The following is an 18,807-nucleotide window of genomic DNA, read 5'->3' as shown; positions in this document are numbered from 1 at the left end:
ACTGATCAAAAGTTTTGCTTTCGTTACAGGTAAAGGTTCCCCTCACACATATGTTCCCGACTCTGGGGGGCAGTGCTTATCTCCATTTCAAAGCTGAAGAGCAAGCACTGTCCGAAGATGTCTCCATGGTCATGTGGCTGGTCTGACTAAATGCCGAAGGCGCCTTCCCACCAAAGATGGTTCCAATTTTTCTACTTGCATTTTTACATGCTTTCCAACTGCTAGGTTGGCAGAAGCTGGGACAATTAACGGGAGCTCACTCCATTACGCGGCACTAGGGACTTGAACCACGAAAATGCTGACCTTTCTGATCGACAAGCTCAGCGTCTTAGCCACTGAGTCACCGCGTCCCATTTCCTTATAGTCAATCCCAATTACCTGTGTTCTGATTTGTACTCAGGGGATGGTGTTAGTATTTCAAATTTGACAAGGGGGGTATCCCCATCTTCCCAAACTGAAGCTGAAGCTCAAATACTTGGCCACCAAATGAGAATTATTGGAAAAGACCCTGGTGTTGGGAAAGATTGAAGCAAAAGGAGAAGGCGCAGCAGAGGATGAGATGGTTAGATCATGTCATCAATGCAATGAAAATAAATTTCAGCACTCTGGGAGACAGTGGAGGACAGGGAAGCCTTGTGTGCTAAGGTCCATGGGTCAGAGAAAGTGTCAGGCCCACAAAGAGTCAGACACAACTTAGCGACTAAACAACAGCAACATTTTCCAAAAGAGAAAAACCATTTGCCAATCACAGCACTACAGGTAGTCCTCGACTTATGACCACAATTGACTCCAGAATTTGTTGCTAAGTGAGAAATTTGTTAAATGGGTTTTGCCCCATTTTACAACTTTTCCTGCCGCAGTTGTTAAGTGAATCACTGCAGTTGTTAAGTTAGTAACACGGTTGTTAAGTGAATCCGGCTTCCCCATTGACTTTGTTTGTCAGAAGGGCGCAAAAGGGAATCACGTGACTTTGGGACACAGCAACCGTCATAAATATGAGTCGGTTGTCAAGTATCTGAATTTTGATCACGTGACTGTGGGGATGCTGCAATGGTTGCAAGTGTGAAAAGTGGTCGTAAGTCACTTTTTCAGTGCTGTTGTTACTTCGAACACTCAGTAAATGAACTGTTGTAAGTCAAAGACAACCTGTACTCTGACTGGCAATGCTTTAACCATCTCTTATTGCCCTACCCCTTATATTCTAGAGTTCAGGCCCCAGAAAAGTGCCAGGCGAAGGAGATTTGAAGTCTTCTTAAGCAGGGGTGAAATGCTCTGAAGTCTGCTCCCGAACCAGTAGTTAAAAAATGTTTTAAAAAGTTTCTTTTTAAAAAGAGTTCCAACGATCGTGCGGCACAGCTGACTGTTGCACAGCTGATCATCGGAATTTTAAAAAAACATTTCTTAACATTTTTTTAACCACTGGTTCGGGTGAACTGGTCGCCTGTTTTACTACCAGTTCGGGTGAACTGACCCGAACCGGTAGCATTTCACCCCTGTGTTAACTGGCCTTGAAACTTAGATCTCAGAAATTCTTCTAGTTTTCTCCTCCAGCAATATTCACAGTATGTCTAGGTTTTATAAGAGTGCTCTGCTGTGTTATATCGTGCATGACAAAACAGACGGCAACTTCATTCCACAGCAAATTGAGAGATACCGCAATACACACTGTGGTTTCTACTATACAATCAGTCACTTTGGAAGATTCCTAATTCCATACAAACTACTCAAAATGAGGCAGCAATATGGCTTTTGTCCATTATTGCTAAGGATCAAAAAGAGAATTCTCAATATAATAACATCTAATAGTCCAATTTCTGATTGATGCCCACACAACCTTTTAACGCAAGTTATGTACAGGCATAACAAATTAAATTAATTGAAGGAAGAGCACAGACACATTTTTTATCAGCAGCTGAAAACAAATTCCCTGTCGATAAGATTACAAGATTCAATTTCTTTAGGTTTTATTTTGTTACATTTTAAAAGAACAACTTTTGTTCACAAGTGAAGGCATTTTTCTGTCCTGGAACAAGAAGTCTCCTATTTTTTTTTGTCCCTTTGTCTGACAAATACATGTTCTTCAATGCTCCTTTGACCATAATGTTCTTTGAAAAAAGCAGAATTGCTATTATATAATATGCTATATTTCTGAAGTGACTACTAATTGCTAAATCAATGGACAAAAAATACAGCCTTTGTTAATAAATGGGGGGGGAGGAATGTCAAGCCAGTGAGACTGGAAGTTAAGGGTGTAGCACACCAGTGTCAAATTCACATCAGTTGCCATCATGTGACAGTTGAGAGGTTTTTCCCATTCGTGAGCTAGAGTAGGCATGGCCTGCAAATGACACATCCAGCCCTCAGGCCGCCAGTTTGACACCCCTGGCATAGCACAATGTTTTTCAACCTTTGCAACTTGAGATGTATGGACTACAACTCCCACAATTCCCCAACTGCCCACTCATTCAGACAAGCAAGCTGGCAACTCATCATTATGAAGGTTTAAGTATTAGAGAATGAAGAGACCACCTCAGGAAGGGAAATTGGGAGTAAGTAATCAATTTAACCACAATCAATTGGATTACAATATCTTGACTGTACAAGATTCAGTTTCATCAGAAAAGCACTGCAGGCAAAGGTATTTCTATGATATGTTTACTTAAGAACACATATGTACAAGCTGAGCATAAATTTTCATCCCAACAAATGTCTGAATCAACCATTAGATTTCCAGAAGAACCCATATTGCCACTGTATTCCCTGCTCTTTAATTTATCCTGTCCATTTATTATTATGCTGGGATACAACTGATGCTTGTAAAGGCACAGCTTTACTATGCTTATCTTGATCTGATAAAATCGCTCTAATGGTCTACTGAGTCATTATTTCCTGAGGGCTTCCCATAACTAAGCCATTATCCTGGAACAGCTCACATTTCAAAAGGAATAAGTTAAATCGTAAAGTTTCGGTCCCTGTGCTTTTCTTCTTAAAAAGCACACAGCAAATTTCAGTACCAGCATCAAACAAGCAACGAGATATTATCATTACTAAAAGGCTGCACCAAGGTAGCCAAAGGAAATAAAAGAAGCTTTGAAATATGAAACATGACAAATCCACTCTTTAATGTGAAGACTCCCCACATGACAGAATGATATGTACAATAAGGAACTTTTGGGGCGAAATGTGTAATCTTGCTATTAATGGCAAATAATTATCTCCAGTGACTGTTTGAATTCAACTTTAAGTTCAAAGATACCAGACTATAACAGATGAAAAACAGGCATTTTGTGTTTCAAGCATAGGGTGTGTGTGTATGTCAAAACCTGCAAGACAGAGGAAGCAGTGCTGTGACTGATGCCCCATCCTTTCTCATGCACGTATCATACAGCCGCACATATAAAACCAGCAGACTTTTTGAGCATCACACTTGCATCTACCTTCTTGCTCCCCTGCTGACATCACTGGTTCACAGAAGTCAAATAAATTCTATAAAGTTCAGAAGACCCAGAAGTAAAAGTAAGTTCTGCTGCTCGTGCAGCATTAGACTGTTGTTGATAGCATCATTTTAAAAATGAGTGATTCTGTGAAAATATCTATAGACCTCTCACATCCTGGACATAAATTGACATTGTCAATTTCTTCCCTCAAGACAATGCAGGGCATTGCACACCAAAGCAACTAGACACAAGGAGAGTTTGTTCCCCCATGCCGTCACTCTGCTAAACAACTAATTCTCACAACACTTTCAAACTACCTGTAGTTTGTATTACTATTATCCTTCTTATATTTCCTATTAACTTAGCATCTTATGACTGTAACTTTGCTGCTTGTATGGTGGTGGCACCACCACAGTGGTTACAATGCAGTACTGCAGGCTACTTCTACTGATGACCAGCTGCTAGTAGTTTGGCAGATCAAATCTCAGCAGGCTCAAGGTTGACTCAGCCTTCCATCCTTCTGCGGTGGGTAAAATGAGGACCTAGATTGTTGGGGGCAATATGCTGACTGTAAACAGCTTAGAGAAGGCTCTAAAGCACTGTGAAGCGGTATATAAGTCTAAGTGCTATTGCTAAATGATTTCTAGCAGTGTATCCTATCAGAAGCAAATAGCAAATATCGGTTTGATCTCTAACAAATATATAGTAGAATAAGCAAAGCAATTCATAACAAAAGCAAGTAGGCAATATTAATTTGATCACTATGCTCCTTCACTAGCATTTTTTATGTTGATTTCTTATTTAGCATCCTATGACTATCACAGAGTGTTGTATCTCATGATTTATGGTGAACGTATTTTTATGATGATTATGTTCATGATTTATCACTTGTATGCTTGCATATACACTGAGAACTTATGCACCAGAGACAAATTCCTTGTGTGTCCAAACACACTTGGCCAATAAAGAATTGTAGTAATTCAAGAATGCGTCAGAGAAGGGCTCCCAGAGGGTGCACATGCAGGGACTCCACGAGATCATCCAAGCGGAAAGCGGGTTTCCTCTCTTTCCCAACGCCTGCATGCACAGGGAAAAAAAAGCTTCCCAAATTGGCTACGTGGGGCGAAGTTCGTTCTCAGCGCAGAGAAGAGCCGCCTTGGCATCTAGGTACTTCAGGCGGCGGCTTCGTTTCTTCCGAGCCTCTAGGGGCCGCCCTTGAGCACTCGAGAAAGCCAGGCCGGATCCCGACGACTTTGTCGTTGGGCGGAAGTGCCTCGCCTGTCCGTTCCCCCCCACCCCCAGGAGGAGGCGGGTTGCGGGGACGTGGCTGCTGCGGTCGGGCGCGATGAATCTGCCGCGGGGACCCGACAACTTGTGCTTCGATAAGGATGAATTTATGAAGGTGAGGCGGGCGGGAGGATTCGGGCAGAAGGCGGAGGTCTGGGCAGAAGCCTCGGCACTGGGTTGCGGAGGCAGCTGGAGGGCAACGGAGGCCGAGTCCCGTCCAGGAGGTCACCTGCCTTCACCCGGAGCCCCTCGAAAGGCAGAGGTGGAACGGCTCCTCTTGCTCCTTCAAGGCCAGAGAAGCCGCGCTCTTTATTTGAGTTTTGTGGGTGTGTCGGAGAGTTCCGCACTCGGCCGAGGGAAAACGCTGCGCTGGGTTGTTGCTTTCCTCAGGGTCTGGTGGGGAGCCAGGCTTGGATCTCCAAAGTTTAAGCAAGAGTCGAAGTTGGTTCAATATTTTTGTGGGAGACGCATCCAAGAAATACCCGGACTGGGGTTGGGGAATCGAAACAATCCAGGAGGCAGGAGGGGTAAAACCCCTTTTATATTGTCAAAAAGAAACCACGAAGTGCTCGGGAGACTCCATGTAAATTGACTTGTTAATGTGTTGTAGTCTTATGTATGATTTGGTGTGTGTGTGTGCGTGCGTGCTTGGCACAGGCAAGGATGGTATGTTATTGTTTATCTGGTTTATATGTCTGACTAGCTGGATACCCATATGCTTTGCTATGAAACTATGTGATAGGGCTTGATAAATTGACACTTAAAGCTTGAAAATTAATGTAGAATGTATAAGAAATACTGATGATCTGATGGTCATTTTGAAAAAGCCTTTCTTAGCGAGCACCTAGAAGCCAAGAGGAAAATATATGCTGAATTTCAAGTTTGTAGTCTATACAGTTCTGGAGATTTCGTGATGAGCGAGTAGTATTTGGCTGTTTTATATATATATATAGAAGATTATAAGTAGTCCTTGACTAACTATTGCAATTGAGTCCAACATTTTTGTTGCTACGAAAGACATTAAATGAGTTTTGTCCCATTTTATGACTTTTCTTGCCACCATTGTTAAGTGAATCACTGCCACTGGTAAGTTAACAATATGGTTGTTAAGTAAATCGGTCTTCCCCATTGATTTTGCTGGTTAAAAGGTCGCAAAAGAGGATCCCATGACCTTGGGACAAAGCAATGGTCATATGTATGAACCATCTGAATTTTAATCACACAGCAACGGTCATAGGTCTAAAGCATCTGAATTTTTTTTAAAAAAAATTATTTTTGAATAGACACAAACAAACAAGACACAACAAACACCATAAAAACATATTCAATTACAAATTATAAAAAGTGTGTCACTTGGTTACAAAGAACTTTCGTGCATCCCTTCCACAGCCATCACCTATAATCCATATCAAATTATATATTTTACATCAAATATATTTATATATATTACTATCATCATACCTCATCCGTCATGTGACTATAGTTTTAACATCCCTTTATAACAAATATTCCAAAATTCAAAGCAAAACCACATAATGGCATTCCATTGTCTATTTTCAATATCATCCAACAACATTCTATCTTTGTGAAACGTTCTAAATAAAAATTAATTATATTTGATAACAAAGTTTCTAAACCTCCTTTCTTAATCACTGTTTACAATTTATATACAATTTCAATATTATAGGCTTTCATACATAACAAAATTTCTAAACTTCCTTTCATGGTCACCATTTAAAAATTTATACCAAATTTTCTCTTGTCAAACCAATACATATGTATACATTATATCATTACCAATTATCTATCTAGCTATATCCATTATCACTTCATTTTTAACATAATGCTCCAATTTTAACTATTTAGCTACTATTTTGTTAATAGTTTTCATATCTCAACCTGTGTCTTTCCAGTAGTAGTACAATCTTATTTCTTTGCCTTATGTGGGATTAATCTTCTGGTTATTTCCTTAATCAATTTTGTGTGGACTTCTCTTCGCACCTTGTTGCTTGTTGCATGTCTTATAAATTCTCGAAACCCTCCATCAGCTTCTTTAATCAGCTTATCTTTGGTTATCAGTAGTGCTTTTGTCAAAATTCCTCTCCCTAAATCCATCAATTCTTCTCTTTTTTCTCCTTCTATACCTTGAAATCTGGTGTAGGGCTTTTTTCCATCTCTCTTCCCTTTCCATGTTCCATTCTTTCCATTTCCAACCACGCTCATATCACTGTCAATATCCACAGTTATCTTACCTCCACTTTTTCCATTAGCTGGCTATCTTCAATTTCATCAAATTTTGCTATATTGCCATCGATATTTTCCAATTTCTTCTCAATTCTGTCTGGTGTTTCTAATAATTTTTGAATTTCAAACATAATCTGTTGTAATGCTATGGTTTCTTCTTGGTATTGTGTCATTGTTCAATTTATAACACTACCACTCTAGTTGGAAAACAAAGCTTTGTTTTTCACTTCTCTCTCGCTACCAAAGAGACATCCAAAGGGCATCTGCATAAACAACCCATCTTATCTCTTTGCAAGCTAAAACCTTTGAAGTGCAAGGTCAAAATGATCAGAGAAAAGAGAGAGAAAAATATTTCTAGAACTCAGCCTCCAACCTCCAAGTGGCAGTGTAAATTCTTTTCCTTCTGATGTTACTGCTCTCTTTATATTCCTTTTATATCCTCTTTATATTCCAATCTTAAAAGAAACAAGCTCTTAAATGGAACAAAAGAAAAATAAACCCCATTCAAGCCAGTATTGTGAAAGTAAAAAAAAAAAAGATTTAATCCATAGGTTAAAAAAAGTAGAAAAAGAAAAGCCAATACTTACACTTTAAAAAGTCGGAAGTGTTTGCAAAACTTCCATCCATAGAAGACAATTTTAAAAAAGGATAACACACTGTCCAAAATAGCTTAAATTCGCCGCTTATTTTCTTTTCTTTTCTTTACAAGTTTAATTTGGTTTTAATCTTTTTTGGTCAGTCTCTTTTGTAAAAAATAAAATTTCCTCACCAGATGGACACACTTTCTCTTTTCTGCTTTCCTCTGGTTGCGGAGCTGTCCCGACTTCAGCAGCTTGGGGCTGCGCTTCTATCACCGGCTAGAAGAGATTCTCTTGGATCAATCAGGGACTTTGCGATGTCCCTGAGATCAGCAAGACGTACTCTTCCCTGTCACCGTCTCTTCAGGACGGTTTAGGTCCAGGTGGACCACCCAGCGGTAAAAGTATCAGCTGCGATCTCGGAGCTCCAAGAACGCATGCCCATATTGTCGCGACGTCAGCTCCTTCTCTAAAGCATCTGAATTTTGATCACATGATCATGGGGATGCTATAAAGGCCATAAGTATGAAAAATAGTCATAAGTCACTTTTTTCAGTGCCATTGCAATTTTGAACGGTCACTAAAGGAAATGTTGTAAGTCGAGGACTATTTGTATTTCATCTAGGAGAACTGGGTAGTTCACAACTGATTTTAAAAAAAACCAGTGACAGATAGTCCTTGCTTACTAACCTGTTCTGACCCCCCTTCCTCCGTTGCTCACACAGAACACACACTCCGGAACAGTACAAGGGAACAAGGTTTATTGCACAAACAGACAAGAAGTTCCGTGGCAGCAAGCCACCAAGACAAAACTCACAGGAACAGAACACACAAAAGCAGCTATCCAGCTTGCCAGGATCCCAGACTAGAGCTTCTGGCATAAGTCTTCTGTTGACTGCTGCGAAGGGCGTATGCAAAGTCAACCCTTTTATAACCTGAAAAGGGCGCCTACCAAACAGCAGCTGAGAGCTCTTTACCGCCTATAATTACGCCCACGCTCCTTGCGTCTGTGGGCGCGCCGGTAACGGGCGTCCAGAAACGCCCTGCTGAGTTCTGACTCACTGTCTCGTGAGTCTTCCCTGCTGCTCCAAGGCATGGCATCGGGAGCCCCCCTCCTCTGGCTCTCACCGCTGCTCCATGCCTCAGGCGCCTCCTGGTGGCCGACCAGACTCTCGGATCCCTGCTCAGCATCCAAATCCTGTCCAGGGTCGCCCATCTCCTCTGGAGCTGACTCGTAGGGACTATCACTCTCGGAGTCTGGTGGCAGTGGCAACGGCAACGGCTGGGCCACAACACTAACCATTTAGTGAAAATTCAGCAGCATTGAATAAGTAGAGTTAGAACAACGTCTCAAAGTTACGGCTGTCACAGTGATTACAATTCAAGCATTTGGCAACTGGGGCACGTCTACAATGGATGCAACTCCTCTGGTCACACAATCACCACTTGCAAAGTTTTCTGCTGGCTTCCCACAAACCAAGTCAGTGGGAAATTGGCAGAAAGTTGCAGTCGTGGTCACAGAATGTCATGCTTAATGTGTCCTTGACTCTCCTTTTGTATCCTTCTGACAAGCAAAGTCAATGGGGAATCCAGATTCATTTAACAATTGTGTTATTAACTTAACAATGGCAATGATTCACTTAACTGATAGGTTATAAAATGGGGCAAATGTTGGGCTCAATTGTGGTTGTATGTTGAGGACTACCTGTAACCATGATCATCAACAGAATCCATCCTTACGTCAGCTCAATACAGCCATTATAAAAGCTCTCTAATATTGCCAGACCATCATAAAACTTCATAATTTTTTGTGTGTAAAATTCTTACAGACATTTGATTAATCAATCATATTATTGGCGATCGTTGATTATATCTTGGTTATTTCTTGAAAGCTTCCAAAATTTTATTGAGTTGGGCAGGAATATAATTTTTTTAAATGTTTAAAAATTAAGTATTGTGATATAGAATAGTAGATATATTCTGCCTCCATTCCAGAAGGTTAAGATGACATATGTATAAATTCTTGTCTCTCCTACCACATATCCCCTTTTTCCCCTATGAGCTAAATCATTTTAAGTGATAGTAATCAGTCCAAAGTTATCCAGTTCATTTAATTAATCATTCTAACCATTAGACCATAATGGCTTTAAGAGTGAGATTTTTGGTCTGACTCAACATAAGTATATTCCTTAAACTAGATTCTATAAACTAAATTCAGGTTATTTTTATATAGAATGGGTGGTTCTATAAAAAAATGTGTATGCATTGAGATAGAACACCCAACATGGCTATCTCTTGGCTCCCAAGATTTTTTAACTCCCAGTTATTTAACAGTAAGAGCAAGGAAATTCTTTTCCACAGAACCATTGCTGAAGTGAAAACAGATACAGCTGGGTTTTTTGCATATAAAAGGATGCAAATGCAACTCTATTTCAGTGTTCAAATTGTTGAGCAAAAAAACTAAGATGCCTTTAGCATTCATCTTTAGAAGATGGATGTCATAAGCTCACAAAACTCAGCAAAAAATTCACAAACCTTTGGCCTAAGTAAAATAAACACAGGTATCAAGAACTGTTATCTAAAAGCATGAATATATCAGTGTATCACAAATTGAGTTTAAATATACTGAGTTAAAATCAATAATATGATGCAAGATGTTCTTGATTATGAAATTTCTCTTGTCCAAATAAAATGTTGATTGCTACATGATTTATCACAGCCCAGCGCATTGTATATTCAATTTCGGAGAAGGGGGGGGGGAATTTCTCAAGAGAAAAAATTGTTAAGCTAGTTGTGGGAAGTTATTCTAATGACAAAGCTTAGTAATGATTTAAGAGTAATGGAGAAGATGATTATATGAATTAATCATTTGGTTCTATTTATGTAACTTAAGTTCTTAATACAGTAGTAAAAAATGTAGGAAAGATGCCATGACAGATTGTAAATTATTTCCAATTCCTTTAGATGCCTTTTTTAATACTCATTTTATAGAGGATCTGTATAGTGGATTTTGCAAAGATCTCTTATCTCTCCTATATTTTGAATGTTGTCTAGTTTTACTTATCAATTTCACATTTCAACATATTCTGGTTGTAATACTATTGTAATGTAAAATGATGCTAGGTGTTGTGTAGTCGCTTGTCAAATTCACTAGGAATACAGTGTAAGAGTTAATCATACCCAACAAAATATGCAATTATGTAGTTATATTCCTGTCTATTTAATTTTCTAGTCACCTTATTGACTTTCCTTATTGTTGTAGTCTGTTAACATAGAATAGTATTTTACCACTTGATTATAATTTAGTTAGTAGTTCTTTGTACATTTTAGTTCTATAAGGATCTTGCAATAATGTGCTACAGACTTGCCCCCTCAAAAAAAAATAGATTGCTTATGATTCCTCCAAGAGAATCCATGCTCTAAACCATATTAAATTGACTAGTTAATATTGCCATTTCTTTAAGCAAAAGGAAGAGAAGACATGGGTACATTATGGACTTGATGGATTATCATGAAAACATTTTAATTCTGTCACTGGATTGAATTCTATAGTGTTGATGAATCCTTGAGGAAAGCCATGATAGTTTGAATAAGATTATTCAAATAGTCGCCCAGAGTTAAGATAGGCAGCCAATAAATTTAATAAATAAGTATAGTGTGTACATATGGAGAAAATGGAAGATGAATTGAACTTGAAATTATATCAGCCTAGCTATTCATCCAAACATTTGGTTCATTAATTGTTACATACAACTCTGTAGCCTTTTGATCATTGGAATGGTTGTTTGTTGTATATTAACCTAATTAACTATTGGGTGGCACGAGAGCTCAGTGGTTAAGACGCTGGCTTTGTCAGCTGAAAAGCCCACAGCCTAGGTTTGAGACCTGACCGCCGTGTGACGGAGTGAGCTCTTGTCTTTGCCTAGCTCCTACCCACCTACTAATTGGAAAGTAGGCAAGTGGATAAATAAGTACCACTTTGGTAGGGAGAAAATAGTACTCTGCAATGTCATGCTGACGAATGCAAAATGTCTTTGGATACTCATGACCCTGAAACGGAGATAACCACTGCCCCCTTATAGTCAGCAATGACTGGCAAAATAAAATCTGCAGGGATTCCTTTCCTTTCCTAATTAATTATAGCTGATCCTGAGATCTTGGAATAAATATATGCAGCCCAGATAGTATGCTGCTGAATTTGTTTACAAATGAATTTGACTTGAAAAGAACTATAGGTATAAGTAAAGCAATGTTGTATTAGACCTAAATCCAATAGTTATCTAAATGTATTTAAAACATTTATATACCCATCTTATAGCAATAGCACTTAGGCTTATATTTATATACTGCTTTACAGTGCTTTACAACCCTCTCTAAGCAGTTTACAGAGTCAGTATATTGCCGCCAACAATATAGAGTAGAATAGAATAGAATAGTATAGAATTCTTTATTGACCAACTGTGATTGGACACATAAGGAATTTGTGTTTGGTACATATGCTCTCAGTGTACATAAAAGGAAAAAAGAGAAAAAGAGAGAGGAAAAAATACATTCATCAAGAATCATAAGATACAACACTTAGTGATAATCATAGGTTACTAATAAGCAATCAAGTTATACTAGGAAACAACAGAATAATATAAATCATAAAAATACAAGCATAAGTCATAAGTAGGAGGAGATAGGTAATAGGAAGGATAGAAGAATATTGCAGTCTTAGTAAATAATTTGACAGTGTTGTGGGAATTAGTTGCTTAGCAGAGTGATGGCATTTGTGGAACACCTGCCCTTGTGTCTAATTGTTCTGGTATGCAGTACCCTATAGTGTCATTTTGAGGGTAGAAGTTAAAACAATTTATGTCCAAGATGTGAGGGGTCTGTAGATACTTTAGCAGCCCTGTTTTTGACTCATGCAGTATACAGGTGCTCAATGGAAGGCGGGTTGGTAGCAATTGGTGTTTGTTGTTGTTGTTTTTGCAGTTCTAATTGTCTGTTGAAGTCTGTGTCTGTCTTGTTTGGTTGCAGAGCCAAACCAGACAGTTGTAGAGGTGCAGATGACAGACTCAATAATTCCTCTATAGAACTGAATCAGCAGCTCTTTGGGCAGTTTGAGCTTTCTGAGTTGCTGCAGAAAGAACATTCTCTGATGTGCTATTTTGATGATATTTTTGATGTTAGGTGTCCAATTATAGTCTTGGGATATGATAGAATCTAGAAACTAGTCTCTACTGTTGATACCATGTTGTTTAGTATTGTAAGAGATGGTAGTATAGGAAGGTTTCTTATAGAATCTACCACCATGTCTACGGTTTTGAGTTTATTTAGCTCAACATTGTTCCAGTTGCACCACAAGGCTAGCTGTTCAATCTCCCATCTGTATGCAGATTCGTCATTGTCTCAAATGAGACCAATCACTGTTGTATCATCTGCAAACACCAGTACTTTAACAGAGGGATCTTTTGAGATGCAGCCATTGGTGTATAGAGAGAAGAGAAGTGGAGAAAGCACTCAGCCCTGGGGGACTCCTGTGCTAATTGTATAGGTATCTGATGTGATTTTGTCCAGCTTCACTTATTGCTTCTGATCTGTTAGGAAGCTTATGATCAATTAACATATACGTTTATGATCCATTTGGGTCTTCATTTTACCCACCTCAGAAGGATAGAAGGCTGAGTCAACCTTGAGCCTGGTAAGATTCTAACTGCCAAATGGCAGCCAGCCAGCAGTCAGCAGAAGTAGCCTGCAATACTACATTCTATCATTGTGCCACCATGGCTCATATATTATAAACGTGTCTGGAAGGCTCCCAAACAAAATTTAAAGCAACATACAGAAGCATATTAAATCTATAAGACTCAACACATGAAAAACAATAAAAGCTTCCAAATGGTCAAACTTCTGATGTGTGCAGTCATCTAATCTTATTCCAGTGCTTGGGGGAAAGCCAATTGTTAAAAGCTTTATGGAAAGCTAGGAGGGTAGAGACCTGCCAAAGTTCAGGGGCCAGAATGTTCCACAGAGCAGGGGCTGTCCCAGGAAAAGTGCATTTCCTAGCTCCCATCAGTTGGCAATATTTAGTTGGCAATATTTAGAAGAGACTAGGAGTCTGTCTACCCTAGTTGATCTGATAGGAATGGATAGAAGTCCCTAGGGAAAGGCAATCCTGCAGAACTGTCCTTGTGCTATATAGGTGTAGGAGATGACCAGGCTGAGCCAAGAGAGGGGTCAAACGCAGCATCAGTCTTGAATCCCTTCACTCCCACAAAGGATCTAAGTCCAGCCCACCTTAATTTCCACTGATTCTTATCTACCAGCAATTTGATTGCAAGTTCCTCCATTGCTTCTTTAAAATGAGGATCAAATGCCTCTCTACACTCATCCCAAGTTGTCATATGTAATTTTTTCTTCTGTTAAAATGAACCCAAAACAACCTAGAATAAACTCAAAATAAAAGATTATTTGTGACTCCATCCTGTTCTTCAGCAGGACAATTTTGAAAGGGTATCAATCAAGATTATCAGTTCATTATCTCTTCAGGAAGTTTCGTACACATATCAGTTAAATATCAATGAAACAATATGGTTTCATTGGTGGGATGCAAAAAGCAGGTCATTTCTTTCATAATTCCCCCCAAATTTGTATTGCTCTCATCTTAAAACTTGCTTCATTCCTCACGATTTGAGTCAGAGTGGGCAATGAACCCTCCGTTATGCTTTTGTCTCTAAATAATCAATTGTTTTCCCAGTCTTTCTCATTTCATGATATATAGATAAAATAGATATAGATAATACGCAGTATCAAAGCAGATTGGGGTGGCCTATATATTTCATAAATAAGTAAGTCCTGCTTTTTTAAAAAAAATAGAGTTTGTATGATAGATCATTTCTCAACAATTTTTTATACTTTTCTCTTTCACAGCAAGATTTTGATGTTGATCACTTTGTGTCCGAGTGCAGAAAACGTGTTCAGCTGGAAGAACTTCGTGATGATCTTGAATTATACTACAAGCTTCTTAAAACTGCCATGATTGAATTAATAAACAAGGATTATGCAGACTTTGTTAATCTCTCTACCAACCTGGTAAATTGATAGACTGCCTTATGTGTCTTTAGTGCACAGTTATAGCATTTATATTATATATTCTCCTGAGCATCTAAGATTAAATATGCCATAGAAAGAAATGCAACTGCAAAGAAAATTATTTATGATGGTGTCCAATTTAAATCAACGGTAGTTAAGTTAGTGATGTGACTGGTTATCCTATTAGTTTCAATGTGACTTTTAAGAGTTTCTGGTCTAGTTCCAAGCTATTTAACAGGCTGCCTGCAGTTTGATAATGTACCCTGTTGAGAAGAGAGCATGATGTACATAGTAGATGCACATTTTAGCACGTAGGCTCTCCAGAGCAGGCAATTTAATTGTGACCTAAATAAAAAATAATTTGCTGATTTGCTACCAAGATGTATATTTATTTATTTATTTATAAAATTTATTGGCTGCCCATCTTACCAAAGGGTATTTTGTCTGGGGTTTTTTTGTCAATATGTATTTCATTTCAAAAGTAAGCACTGAAAGATTTGTACCAGACAATAATTAAATATGCAAATGCCATGATACCATAGGAAATATCTACTAGTAGAAAATCAAACATGTACAATAAAGCCAAAATGTCTCAAAGTATTAAAAAAAAGTGATCAAGAGATACAAACTCCCCAAGGGTGGAAGCATTCTCAGCCACAATGACATCAAAATGACAAAAAAAATGTGGTGTGATATCAAAATGCAAACTCTTCCCTTTTATATTGTATGTAAGCAGTTTACATGACCTGGCAACACGTGTTTTATCTCTCCCCCCCATATCACCCTTGTATAAACACTGGTTATTTAATAAAGCTATTGCTGGTGTTAGGACTAAAATGGACAATCCCTAGAAATATTGCATAAATAAGAAAAGTTGACTTTAGCTACATTTTTAAACATTTGTTCTCAGTAGAAATGGAGTACAGAATTTGGTTTACATGCCCAATATTTATGCCTAGTTTTAACATTAAAAAATTAAATTTAGAAAACAGTAAAACACCAACAACCGTAGAATGTATCAGTAAAGAAGTGAGACAAAAAAGAAGTACCTTTTTCTAAACTGTTCATTAATAGTAATATGTTTTGGAAATGTCTTTAGGTTGGCATGGACAAAGCCCTTAATCAGCTTTCAGTGCCTTTGGGACAGTTGCGAGAAGAAGTCATGGTATGTTCTGACATGTTTTCTCATGTATAGGTCATAGCTGCCTCATAGATATTTCTTAATCTTGTAAATAAAGCTTTATGAACAAATTTTTCGGTGGGGGGGAAATATCTGTTTGGAGCAAAGTTAAATATTTTAGGAACATTTCTGAATGGTGAGAAACGAACCTGAAAATAACAATAGAACAGTGTTTAATTATAGTTATTATGCATTTAGTGATTTATATCCCACCTTTATTATTTTTATAAATAACGTCAGATGATGAACGCTTTGTTTGTTTGTTTATTAAATGTACATGCCACCTGTCTTTGCAAAGTGACTGGGCGGCTTACAATTAAAATCATAATAGTTGTTGCAATTCAAATCATAATAGCCAACATAGCTAATACTCCTTCCTTCTTCTGTTTTCCCCACCACCTTTCCTGTGAGGTGAGTGACTGGCCCAAAATCACTCAACAAGCATTTATCTGTAATCCAGGACTAGAACTTACGATATAATGGTATTCAGCTGGGGCCAGTAGACCAAACCAGCTATTAGTTATTCATTAACAGCTAAATTTTCCAAAGTTATGTATCAGATTAAATACCTTTTTTTTCTAGAATAGACAATTGGACTTGTAAATTAATACATATTAAGCACACATTTACTCATCATACTTTTGTGGATGTCTGCATGGTATTATATTTCATTAGCACGAAGGTCTGTTCAAATTATCTTTCTTCATAGTGAGGGGAGGAGTATCCAGGATGGGTTAACTTCGTCCTTGTTGATTGGACTGAGTCCGATAAGCTCTTTAGACCACGCCCAAGTCACCAGGTAATACCCAGTTATCGACTCAATCCCCAACTGGACGACTGTGTCATCCTGTTTTCCTTGAAAAATTGCTAGAAAGAAAGACTGATTTAAAGTGCAACTTGCTATTCCTCAGAGGCGTCAGTACTTTGGCAGCTAGCAAAACCCCCGGTGGGGGTAGCGCCTATTGCCATTAGCCTGCAAAGGCAGCAGACAGATTTGGCCACTAGGAATAATCCTGCGGCCAGTCAAAAGGCATTTTAAAGCTGGTGAAAGGAGAAAGAAGCTTCACGAGGCGTCGGCTTGCCGCTCCTTGAAACAGCGGCAAGGGAAAACCCCTGAAACAGTGCCGGAGTGCTCCACCGCTCCCCTCAAGGGTCGAGTGACAAACTGCGGTGCTTGATCGTCACGGACCGCCCGTGCTTTTCCTAAAACACTGGAGGGGGCCGGTGGAGCTGGAGAACGAGCGCCGAAGGCAGGGGGAGAAAGAGAGATATCTCCACCTGCAGAGACACGCGGCAGCCCGAGGGCACAAGCCACTGTTCAAGCACACCAGAGGAACAGAGCTTTGAATTTTGGTGTGAACCTGGTGACTAGGGCATGGTCTAAAGAGCTTATTGGACTCAGTCCAATCAACGAGGACGAAGTTAACCCATCCTGGATACTCCTCCCCCACTATGAGAAGAGGCGTATCAGGTAACTACCAACACCCTTTTTCTGCTGAGCTGAAATTTAAAAGTGCCTAAATCGAGCTTTGTCATACATTGAATAAGAAGAGCAAATAATGAGTTCTTTGAGATGTTAAAGGCCCATGATGGCAAACCTGTGGCACACAGAGCCATATTTGCTGGCATGTGAGCTGTTAGATCCGGCATGTACACATTGGCCAACTGATTTTCAGCCTTCCAGAGGGCTGGGGGAGGCCATTTTCGCCCTCCCCTGGCTTCAGGAAAGCCTCGGGATCATAAAAAATGGGCCAGCTAAAAGTTCTGAAACGATCCGTTTTCCAGTAGAGTGGAGGGAGGGGTCACAGCAGGGTTAACACAGCCTGATTGGTCCATTTGACTGAGAGAAAACTTCTTAACCTTCGCCTTCTCCCGTTGGTTCCCTGTTTCCTCTCAGTCAAGGTCCAAGACACAGGTTTGGTTCCTAGTAAGAGAGTTTTATTGGGTTTTATTAGTCAGTGTTAGTGTTGTTGGCACTTTGAATTTGGATTTTTTTTTTTATTTCAAATTTTTTTTGTAGTGGTCCGCCTTGCAGGGCTGTTGTTCGACTGCCCTCAGGAGGCTGAGATAGTCAGTGGGGGGGGGCGCTTCCTCCCCCTCTCTTAAGGGATCGCTCCGGACTGGTGCCTGGGGTCTCGGGTGTGCCGGGCGATCCTGCGTGCTTTCAATTGTTTTTTTTTAAAAACTTTCCGGTGAGGCTCGCAGCGCGCTGGGGCTTTTCGGCGCGAAAGCGGCTTTTCGGCTTCTAATTTGAACCGCTAGCTTCCCGGGCCGGTTACAGCCCACGGCAGCAGCGCGGAATCGTTTTTCTTGGTGTTGGAAGGCTCCTCGGGGCTTAGGAGCTCAGCAGTGATCTAGAGAGTGTTTTGGGAAAGACGAGCTTGCAGCTGCAGGCATTAGCAATTAAGGGCGAGGTAAGCGGCCATTTTTAGGCGCGCTTTTGAAAGCACCGCCCAAAAGAAGCCGGCGGCCATTTTGAGTCACGTGTTTGGGGCTTGCAACACGGAGAGGCTGTAAAAAACGTGGCTGTGCTGTTTGCAACTTTACCGGAGGCCCGGAGCAGGCGATTCTCACCAGCTGAAGGGCAATTCCTACCAAAAACTTCGTTCTGGAGCACGTGAGTGGGGATGGCAGATAGAACTGAGTCCCAGCAGGCCACGCCAGCTCAGGCAGGCGAAGATCAGGTTGAGCCCACTCCCCCAGTTAGGCCTCGGGTTTCTAGGCCTTCAGCTGAGGACAGGCCTTCGAGAGCTCTGCAAAGGGATGAGCTCAGGCGATCCAGGGCCATCGAGAAGGTCATTGAAAGGGCTGAGAAGAGACAGGCCAGGGATCCTAGGCCCAGATCCAGATCCCCACACGCGGTGGCTTCCTGCCCTCCCCCACCGGTGGCTAGGGGGTTCAGCCCTTCCTCTTCCTCTTCCTCTGCTTCCCCATGCAGATCTGATAGGAGTCAGGAGCGGGGGGTGCCTCGCTCTCCTTCTGCTTTCCCGGGGATTAGAGA

At 40.0% G+C, this 18,807-nt stretch overlaps 2 protein-coding genes across 2 annotated transcripts in view; one reads left to right on the top strand and one right to left on the bottom strand.

The window, feature by feature from the left end:
- AGT (angiotensinogen) overlaps positions 1 to 18,807 on the bottom strand; it is a 341,767-nt gene that overhangs the window by 280,234 nt on the left and 42,726 nt on the right. The gene's annotated exons all lie outside the window — the stretch shown is intronic.
- COG2 (component of oligomeric golgi complex 2) overlaps positions 4,690 to 18,807 on the top strand; it is a 41,250-nt gene continuing 27,132 nt past the window's right edge. Inside the window, exons 1-3 of the mRNA XM_081945242.1 lie at positions 4,690 to 4,839; positions 14,465 to 14,626; positions 15,726 to 15,791. Coding sequence (XP_081801368.1) covers positions 4,783 to 4,839; positions 14,465 to 14,626; positions 15,726 to 15,791 — 285 coding nt within the window. The 5' untranslated portion in view covers positions 4,690 to 4,782. The remainder of the gene's footprint in view (positions 4,840 to 14,464; positions 14,627 to 15,725; positions 15,792 to 18,807) is intronic.

This window comes from Natrix helvetica, assembly GCF_964273705.1.
Source record: "Natrix helvetica genome assembly, chromosome: 2".
Lineage (NCBI taxonomy): Eukaryota > Metazoa > Chordata > Lepidosauria > Squamata > Natricidae > Natrix > Natrix helvetica.
Note: the sequence above shows the minus strand (reverse complement) of the source record. Positions and strands in the feature narration are given on the sequence as shown.